At 37.1% G+C, this 11,241-nt stretch overlaps 1 protein-coding gene across 1 annotated transcript; it reads left to right on the top strand.

Annotated features, from left to right (window-relative positions):
• Positions 1 to 1,201: 1,201 nt before the first annotated feature.
• Positions 1,202 to 7,239, top strand: LOC127620041 (SNARE-associated protein Snapin-like). The gene is made up of 4 exons (XM_052093115.1): positions 1,202 to 1,350; positions 1,634 to 1,680; positions 4,195 to 4,313; positions 4,405 to 7,239. The coding sequence occupies exons 1-4, from the start codon at positions 1,235 to 1,237 to the stop codon at positions 4,510 to 4,512; spliced, it is 390 nt and encodes a 129-aa protein (XP_051949075.1). The 5' UTR covers positions 1,202 to 1,234; the 3' UTR covers positions 4,513 to 7,239.
• Positions 7,240 to 11,241: the final 4,002 nt, after the last annotated feature.

Here is an 11,241-nt window from a genome sequence, read left to right as displayed (position 1 = left end):
TTACGTTTTATCAATTAAAAAATAATAAATTAAAAATACAAACTCACCTCACCACCTTTGTGTTACTCATCAGAAATTCAGCTACTCGGCTCACTGAAAAGGCGACAACTTCTCTGTATTTTACGCTCAGTATTTCATGTAATTCTCATATTGATTAATTATTAATTACTGCTGAAAAACAACTCAATAGTCAAATCTACGCAACTAAATATATTTTTTCAACCAAACAACATCAAAACAACTATACAACACAACTTCACAACATCTGTACTTGTATGCAATGTTTCTTTTTATTGCATAAATTGCTGAATGTTAATGTGTGATTATGCTGCTATAGCTGGTTCATTATCAGATCAGTAGAGGGTGGCAGAGTAAAATATGGACTTATCTTCCCTCAACCCTAATTCAGATGCATGTATGCTTGAAATGTTCATCTGGCCACACCTCTCTTTAGGCACTTTTTCCTTTGATATAGTTTATTTGTTATGTTTATTATATCTGTTTTGCCAGTTCTGTGTGTGAGTGTGCATGAGACTGTACGTGTATTTGTGTGCATGTCTGTAAACAAGATTCAGTCCTGAGTGTATGGGAAAGAGACTAAATGTAAGTCATGTTTTTTTAGGAAAAATCTAGTTCATAAATGTGTAAAAATATCTACATAATATCACGTGTAAGCCACAATTACTTTTTTAATACATTATTATAAAAATGGTTATATCTCTTAAATAATTTCTTCTAAAAATCTGAATTTTTTTCATGTTAATTTTGTTAGTCTTGACAAAGTCACAAAGTTTGGTTCCTGTACAAATAACAAAGTGGTATTTCAAATTATGATTTACCTTTAACTATAAGTTACCTATTAATTATGATTTAACACAATAGGAAGGTTAACATTATTGATCAACATTGGTGAATTGCTCCTACACTTGAAATATGATTAATTTTGATAATACCTGATAAAACTTCACATAAGTGACCAGAATATACTGCTGTGTTTAGTGGAAGAAATATATTTGACATTTAGCATAGGCTATCTTATTTATTTTTTAATTGCTATATACAACATTGTTGTATGTATATAAATCTTAAAAAATACAAATAAAAAAAAGGGTAGGTGCGGTCTTGTACAGGTTCGCTCCTCCTGTCCGTCACATACATTTTATATGTCAGAGAATCTGTAATGTGCGCAATGAGTGAGTTGCGTTAGTCAAAGAAAAGCTCAAACTAATCAAAGATGGCAGCGTTGACAGTTGTGGAAACCCCATCAGGAAAAGATGCTCTCGCCGAGGGTATGCTGGACCTCTTGAGACCAGCTGTGCAGCAGATTGATTTACATGTGCATTCAGTCAGGTAGCATATTTTGGGAATAGTATCTGTGTGTATAACCCGCAAATGTTTAATCGTAAATAAGCGGTTTTGTGTGTTTGCTAGCATGCTACTGAATGTCAACATGACAGCAAGTCTCGTGACTCCGCAATGCTTTGACTTACTAACAAATACAATGACAGTTGTCGCAATTCGTTTATTTGTGTACTTTTGCAGTTTGCGATTTATATTTTTGAGATATGAATCATTGTCTTGGCTTTAAAGACAGCAACATCGTCTATTGTATAATGTTATAATTTTTTCACAGAGAAAGCCAAGTGGAACTGAGAGAACACATAGACAATTTAGCATCTGGTAAGTTGGCAATGAATGTAGGCTATTGTTTATGTGGTAATGCCATAGTGTCATTTGTATTTACCATAACAGACAAAGAGATAACGTTTTTAAAAATACTTTATAAAGATCATCTGTTTATTATAATGTGTATAGCATTGATTCAATGCTGTACTGCTCTAATGTCTGGCATTGTTGTCTATCCATATCCTCTTTGCAACTTTAATGAAAAATAATTAAATATATGTTAATGAAAAATATAATCTAAAAACAACCACTAGAGAACGTTCCTGTAAGTTAGGGTGTCACATTAAAACCTCCCTGCAGTGTTCTGGAACGTTAGTTAATGGTATGTAAAATAAACCATAAAAATAACCATTAAAGAACGTTCTGTGTAAGTTTATATTAGTTTGCTGTCACATTAAAACCTCACTGCAATGTTCTGAAAATGTTAGTTCCCTTACTACCCAGTACACTCGACATTGCATAGTTGTAATGCATATGGGGAGTGCCTTCATACACAACCAATTTGAAACCTCTCTACCATAATGCCAATATTCTAAAATTGGCTATGGTGTTTGAGCCCCGCCTGTTTGGCGTGAAACTGTCCACTATAAAAACAGGTGCACAACACCATTTCCTCATAATTTCTTCCTTCAAGACAGCGATCATCTCTTGTCAAGAAGCCCTCTACCCTTTGCCGTTGATATACACGAGTCAGCGGACGGAATCTTCACGGGAAGACTTTCCACTCCCCCGCAGTTCTCCAACGAACATCACACCGCCTAGCCGATTGACGCTTTGCTGGTGAACGGGCATCAGCATCCTGATTACCCACAGTGCTTCGGCAGGGTTTGTGTTTACAAAGCAATTGTATATTGTGTGAATATATATATATATATATATTAATTTATATATCTACAAGAGTCACTTACGTGTTCGTGTCTTTTTAAAGATGTCGTTCCATAAGTGTTCCTTATGCGAGAGGCACATCCCTCCATCAGATCAGCATGAGAGCTGCATTTACTCTCTGGGCCACAACCACGCAGAGACAGCTTACTGCTTCAGCCATTCTACAGTGTCTGTCATCTGTCATTCTACATATGTCCCAGGCCACCTGAATTATGGCGCGGACCTACTGTCACGTCAAGGGGTGATGCCGGGCGAATGGAGACTTCATCCTCAAACTGTATTGAGGATTTGGTAAATATTCGGCATTGCGGAAATTGATCTGTTTGTCTCAGTGGAGAATACCCACTGTCCCCTCTGAAACTCGAAGTCCCAAGCCCCGCTGGGAACAGATGCAATGGCACACAAATGGCTGGCAAAACGCAAATATTAGTTTCTCCCAGTATGCCTGATTCACTCTGTTATATGCAAAGTCCGAGATGACAAGGAAACTGTTCTATTAGTTGCACCGAAATGGCCCAACCAGCCATGGTTTCCGGAAATAATGGAGTTGCTGTACAGCTCGCATGGGAAATACAGCTGAGGAGGGATCACCCCTCTCAGGCGCTAGGCACAATCTGGCATCCTCAACCCCAGATGTGGAACTTGCACGCACCAGTACTGACACATTCAGACATGAACACCATTTTATTTCAGACTCTGACCTCAGTAAAACAGTGTGGAGTTTGTCTGGAGTCTGGCCCCGTTCTTTCAAGAGCCACTGTCAAACCCAGGAAAGGCTATGTACCCAAGATCCTAACCACGCCCTTCAAAGCGCTGTTGGTTCACCTTCAGGCCTTCTTCCCTCCATTTAATTCGGATGAGGAACAATCATTGCATTTTCTTATGACCTGTGCAGGCACTACATGCATACTTTGAGCATACTTGCCAGTTTGGACTCTCTGCTCAGCTCTTTATATCCTATGGAGGACACACAAAAGGGATGTCCATCTTCAAGCAAAGGCTCTCTCACTGGATTGTCGATGCAATTGACCTGGCTTATGAGTCAGACTTGCCAAAAAGCACACTCAACTAGAGGCATGGCCTCCTCATGGTCATGGATGAATGGTGTGTCCTCACAAGACATGTTTTGCAGCAGGATGGTCTTCTCAAAACACATTCGCAAGGTTTTTCAACCTAGGAACGAGACATTGCGAACACTAGCCAGACCACAAGACTCAGAGTTTGTGAGGCATGAGCGATGCGCTCCTTGTTCGCAGTCAGAAATTCTGAGGAAATGGTGTTTGTGCGCCTGTTTTTATAGTGGACAATTTTGCGGCAAAACAGGTGGGGCTCAAACACCATAGCCAATATTAGAATATTGGCATTATTGTAGAGAGCTTTCAACTAGGTTGTGTAAGATGGCACTCCCCATATGCGTTACTATGCAATATCTCGTTTCCTTCATCTCAGGGAACCGAGGTTACGTACATAACCGATATGTTTATGGTTATAAAAAATAAACCATAGAAATAAAAATGAAAGAATATTCTCTATAAGATCATATTAGTTTGTCATACAAAAACTCCCTGCAATGTTTGGGAACATTCGTTTATGGTTATAAAAAATAAACCATTTCTTTTTCAGAGTTGTGTAGGATTAATGAGCACCAGAAGATGGCACTAGATTTAGACCCATATGTTAAAAAACTTCTTAATGCAAGGCGAAGAGTGGTGCTTGTCAACAACATACTCCAGAATGCACAGGTAAAGAATCTCCGTTGCACATAAACCAATGCTTGGTTAAAATTTTTTTGCTCACTGTCCTTTTTCCTATTTGTGACGTCTTTGCCTTCAGGAACGTTTGCGAAGGTTACACCATAATGTTGCTAAGGAGACGGCACGCAGGAAGACCATGCTTGAGGCATCTGGAGCATTTCCCCCGCGATCTCCCAGCAAACCATGATGTTCTGAATCTCAGATACTGCGAATGCTCAATGCTATGGACCAATGCTGTAAATTAGCAGACTCTTCCAGCATTATTATAGGGGCACTGGGCTATGCAAAGCACTGGCTACAGCAGCACACTGCAACAATGTTAACCTGTTCATTTAAGAGTATTCGGGGGACAACAGTGTAAATATGCACTCATTTATTTGTGGCATACAGACATTTTATAAAGAAAGGATTGACCTAAGCAGTACAGTTTATTATTTTACTTTACATATCTATCTGTACCATCTTCTAATTAATTTCTGTCAAAAATGTGCATTGTTATTCAGTATTGTTTTCCAATACATGGAATATTAATAAAGCTAACAAGTTGTTTTTTTTTTAACTTGTATTATATGTTTTTAAACGGTGCCCCAAAGAATGCATACTATTAATAGTTTGATTTTTCATTTAATTCATAAATACAAGTTTCATTTATTCATAGATTATGGTTGCAAGTGATAGATCAGGCCAATTGAAGTATGTAAATCTATCATTTTTGGGGGAAATGAACTTCCCCAGGCATCCACAGCATTGCACTGGATTATAATCAAATCAGCAGCAAAATCTTAGGTATGCTTATCTCTTATGTGAATAGGGAATGCCTTGTAACAGGAGAGGATAAGGGCAGCTGAAAGTGAAAAGATTTTAGGACAGGTCAAGGGAATATATCAAGGAGGAAGTTGGAATCATGTGAGGGGCCTCCTAAAAGTCACTCTGTTGATGAAAGATTAAAAACCGATTGCTGAAAATCAAACTGAAATTTACTTGACAGAAGATTAATGAAAGCTTTGGCTTTGGCTTTGTTTATGTTCGTTGTTGACCACATGTGACGTGTGGATGGTACAATTGTGCTGATAGTAAACTTTTTTTTTTAAATATCCCATTTGAAATACAGAAAAGATCATAAGCCTCTTTTGATTATAAATATGCATGCTATATGGTTTCTCTATTAGTCACCATGATGTGATTTCTTGCGTTGAAAGTATTACTTTTGAAAATCGGATGTATTTAATTTTGAATAGGTAACTGGTTTATTAAAAACACATTATTACCGTATACAGTCGCAAGCACAGAGATTGATTTTTTCTTTCTTTGTTCCTTGAACATGATTTTGGGAAGCCATTGATTATATACATCTTGATTGTAAGAATATTTAGTTTTGGGTTGAATTTTGTATGACTTCAGAAAACAATGGTAATGTATGGGAAAAACTAGTTTTTTAAGCACATTTTTGTTTGAGGTGACTATTGTGTGACTTGCAAGATGTGACATTCAATTTGCAATTTATTTCCCACCTTAACTGTTGTGATACAGAGAGAGTCAGCTACTGTTCCTACTGTTATGTCTAATTCTTCACCATTTTAATTTTTTTATTTTCTATTGTTTATTTGCTGATGTTAATATTTTGCTATGCTGGGTCTCTGAGGGTTAAAGCCATTTGCAACCATTCAGGGTGTGATGTTACATTTAAACCACAATGATTATGTTTGAACCTTACTCATAATGCCACATGACCGTTATCATTATATGTCTTTTTTTATTATTATTATTATCTTTGACAACATACATTCAACATGGCTGACAAAAGAGGTCATGCACAAGTAATGGGATATTTACCATCTGTTGAAGTGGATAGGTGTGTAACTCTTAAAATACCTCTATATTTTAAAATTAACATTAAGATATTTTCATTTGTGATTTAATAATTCATGCATCAGGGTTAAATGAAACAAAGCAGAGAAAGAAATATGCCTTTTCTTTTCAGCCACAATTTCCAATTGGTAAAACACTTTACAGTAAGGTTCCATTCATTAACATCAGTTAATGCATCATGCAATATGAGCAAACAATTAACAATATATTGTTTACAGCATTAATTTATCTTTGTTCATGTTAGTTAATAAAAAAAACAGTTGTTCATTGTTAGTTCATAGTGCATTAACTTATGTTAACATACAACTTTTACTGTACTTTACTATGTTGAAATTAACTAAGATCAAGGCTGTAAAAATATTGTTCAATGTTACTTCATGCACTCAGAAATAGTACTTTGGCTGAACTTGATTCAGTTGTGGACAGTGGTTCCATGTGATTGAAATGGGTTTTCCTTACTTAAATTTACTATAATCTCAACACAAACACTTTGTGTAGAAAGAACCTAGTTGAAACCCAACAAATTTACATGTGTCAATGTAACTCAAATAAATCTTTTTGGTTTCATTATGTATTGAAAGTGAATGTTAGCATGCTTAATACATGCTGGTTGGATGCACTAAGAATGTAGTTTAGTAATTATGTTATAGTTAGCACAGAAATTGCGCAACTAAGCAACTCATTTATTCCATAAGCAACATTTACCTGTCTTCATCATAATGGAAACTCCAACCTAACAGAAACTCTTCTAAATCTCAACATAACAAAACACAACACTTATCCTCCGTTATATTCATCCTGCACAAAAACACATAAAATTACACTTAATTTTAACATTTACTCTCTCTATCCAGTCCCATGCAAAACATACTGTGAAATAGAAATCCCCTGCCCTGTTTCATCAATGCTCCATTAACACCACAAAAACTATTCTTGTACTCCCAACTCGAATGAATTAAGTAAACTTCCATTTTATCAATTTAAATGGATAGAAAACAATGAAATCAAGTTGTGGCCAAATGTTCTAGGATTGTGTTGCTTTAGTTCATTGTAATTAAGTACCTTGAACAAGCAGCAAAAATCCCCTCCCCTTTTTTTTTGTGTGTGTTAACTAATGTTGTTAATGACTGTCAACAAATGGAACTTTATTGTAAAGTGTTAGCATAAATATTTAGTTTCCCACCAGGGCTGTAGCTAGTGGGGTGAAAGATGGAAATTGTTCTAGGGGCCCACAGGCCAATGAGGGCCACACAACAACTTCTAAACTGTATTTTTTAATAGGAAAGGGGTCCAGAGCAGTATACAGTCAGGGGGCCCCAGAATACCTAGTTAGAGCCCAGTTTCCCACTAAGAATAAAGCGCATACTTTTTTTCACATGGTCTCATTGTTTTATTGGACTATCCAATGGTATGGGTTTAGACGGGTGATAAATTCTCAAATGCTTGATGAGAAAAATATTAAATACTTTAGAAAATATTTTTTCTAAAGCCCAAGGCATGCGGCACTAGAGTATTAGTCTAAAAGCAGACGTAACTGGCTGTTGTAAATTTCAATCATTGCTCAAATCTGAGCAGAAATGAACAGGGCGGGGTAAGCGAGTCGAGTGGGCTGATTTGGGGCGGAGTCATCTTGGCGGCGCCACCTTAAAAAAACAGTCGCGCCGATATGTCAATCCAGACGCGACCCAGACAGACCTCGGCCCGGGGGCCCAGCCGTGAGAGCTGCATCCTCATTGGCTGAGCGCCGCAGTTCTTTTGAGTCTCGTGCCCTGATTGGTTGGATACGGACGAGACGCTCACGCGCACAATGTCTACCCGCTTTTGTTATTGTACCGAGCGCGAGGAGAGAGGCTTCGAGGAGCAGGCAGGATGCGCGGACGGAGACAGCGAGCCTGATAGTCCCGTATCGACTCCGATAGGCTCATATTAGATGCTGGAGGGGGAAGGGGACACGGATTTCTACCTCTCCGTCCTTGTCCAGAAGCCCGTCTTTTGATATTGTCTAATAATCCGACAGATGTGTGAGTATTCTAAATTGTAATTACCATTTTAACGCACAAGACACTGAGCAGGATTCAGCTTCAGGTCTGGTGGATATGGATTATTATCTCGCAAATTAAGTCAAAAGGTGTGTCTGTGAGTGTCGTAATAATACTCATATTTGCCCTTGTCTGAGCTTATTTCGTAAATGTCTAGCATGTGAATACTGTCTCGAGACACTGACATGCTGCAGCCCCCAACACACCAAGTTTAATATGTTATTCATTGAACCGTTTACCTTGATATTGTTGAACGCATACATGTTTTGCATCTCATCTCAACTATGCTCAAATTATCCAGCTGGAGCTCGTGCAACGTTTAGACGGCGGAGACGATGACGTCATGTGACCAAATATGGCATCGTCGCCGTTGCGTTTGTTTCCCCGCAGAGCTCTAACTTTGTATGACAGTATAACATTTTATATATATAGACAGGAGTATATGTGATATGTATTAGATAGGCTTCAGTTTAGGCCTCTGTTTCTTTATTTAGGCCTAGTCCTGTTGAATCGGCCCTGTACTTCAATTCATTGTTATTACATGAAACATGTATTCAGCGATGGTTCAAACAAATAAGCAATAGTCATGGCCGGCCAGGCCTAAGGGGGGGTGGGGCATTGGGCCCCTAAATTTTCCTTGTGCCCCCCTGTTGGAGTGCAAGATGACTAAAGGGAGACAATACTAAATGATGTAATAAGAGAGTAATACACCCTGTCTGCTTCTGTATCTTAGCAGGGAAATAAAAATGCTAAATGCAAAAAATAACAAGCAACAAATGGTATAACCATGTATAGTTAGGATAGGCATGCAGACTTTTAAAATGGAGGATAAAACATTTCCCATGTCGTGTGTTGTCTATATTTGCCCATATCTTTATTATAGGCCATTTGTCCAAGTTTGTCCGCAAATTCATCTGTCACTTGACAGAAGCTAGTCAAATTAGGCTGATATGGACAGATTGTGTGACCCAGCCTCAACCTGGAAAACTGTTATATTAATAGACTCTAGTGTTTGATATTTTTCTTTACTTTTATGCAATAAGCAATTCTGGTGTCACCACATAATGTCCAGTATAAAATCTGGGAAACAAAACCAGTCGAGAATCATCAAAACCATGGTTTCAGATGTAAGCCTATACATTTATTTTATTTACAATATTACAGTATAGAAAAATCAACATTAAGGATTGCTGGCTCCATTGGGATAACATGGACTCACCACAAAAAAATAAAATAAAAAATGTATATATTTATATACTGTATATATAGCCTATTTTTGTAGGCATGTATATGTGTCAGGAATAATATATATTTTTTCATTAAACGTTACATTTTCTTTACAATATAATTTCCCGTAAAACGATGGCATACGAGGTAAAACATTACTGATTGATTGATTTTAAATTTTCAACCCAATCTTACTGATGCCTCCAGGACTATCACTAATCATTCTTACAATTTTGACAAAACCTAATCTGTGTTAGCCAGCTTGATATTGTTACCTTGGTCATAATTCAGCAGAATGTGCAACAACAATGTTCAATACATCAAAGAAATCCAAATGTTTAATTAAAGGGATAGTTCACCCCTAAAAATGTAAATTCTCTCATCATTTACAACATTTACATGCCATCCCAGATGTGTATGATTTTCTTCTGCAGAAAACAAATGATGATTTTTAGAAAAATATCTCAGCTTTTTTGGTTCATAGTGCAAGTGAATGGTGACCAGAACTTTCAAGCTCCAAAAAAGCACAGAAAAGCTCCTTAAAAGTTATCCATACAACTCCAGTGGTTTAATATATGTCTTTTAAATCAATGCAATCACTTTGGGTGAGAAATAGATCAATATTGAAGTCCTTTTTTACAAGAAATCTCCACTTTCACGTAATAAAAGGATTTAAATATGAATTTGTTTCTCAATCACATCCCTTCTGGAGATATAGATTTAACCACTGGAGTTGTATGGATTACTTTTATGCTTCCTATATGTGATTTTTGGCACTTGAAAGTTTTGGTCACCATTCACTTGCATTCTATGAACCAAAAGAGCTGAAATATTTGTCTAAAAACTTTCATTTGTGTTCTGCAGAAGAAAGAAAGTCATACACATCTGTAATGGGATGATGGTGAGCAAATGATGAGAATTTTCATTTTTGAGTGAACTAGCCCTTTATATTTGCAAGGCATAACAAAACATTTACAAGATCAACAAATGTAACATTTAGCGACAACACGGCTCTGACCTTACAGGGCAAGTGGCAGTTCGGTCTACTGGCCTGAAACTCTTGGGGAAAATGTTGAGCCCTGATTGGTCCTGGCCTGCAATGTTTTTTTTTTTACTTAATACTAATAGCATTGTATTTTTCATCATCTTAATGTAAAGTTGTTCCTTTGGTGCTCTGCGTACTGAAGGTGGATGAAAGGGAGAGGGACACATGTGCAGACATGGAGAGCATCTCTGAGTCTAATAAGAAGGCTCTGAAAGAGGCTCGCCAATATTAGAGCTGATGATGCGCAGAGATCTGAAGTGTCAGGGTCCGTCAGCGCTCCACCAGATCTCAATTGCTGCTGCACTCCAGAAATCTTCCACTTTTGCTTGTGCAACATCTCATACTCTCACTGCAAATCGAACATGTATGTAGCAGCTATGCGTTTTATTCTGTTAAATATGTTATCCTATCTGAATTTAATGTGCAGCAGAGACAAATATACATAATCCATTCTGAGGTGGATTTCCCCGAAAAGTGTAAACACTACGGATCTGTGGAACTATCAACATTGTTAAGTTTGTTAATAACACAAAATCTTTTTTTGACAATCCCTTGTTTAAAAAAGAAAAGAAAAGTAAAAAACATTTGAGGCACTTTCAATGGTAGATTGGGCAAATTCATAAATATTAAAAGAATACACTCTGTCAAAAGTATAACTACAAGACATAAACAATATACATGTTAACATGATTTTAGTGTGATTAAATCAGGGATTTACCTGCGTTATGGCAGTTAC

This window comes from Xyrauchen texanus, chromosome 26 (genome assembly GCF_025860055.1).
Source record: "Xyrauchen texanus isolate HMW12.3.18 chromosome 26, RBS_HiC_50CHRs, whole genome shotgun sequence".
NCBI classification, from domain to species: domain Eukaryota; kingdom Metazoa; phylum Chordata; class Actinopteri; order Cypriniformes; family Catostomidae; genus Xyrauchen; species Xyrauchen texanus.
Note: the sequence above shows the minus strand (reverse complement) of the source record. Positions and strands in the feature narration are given on the sequence as shown.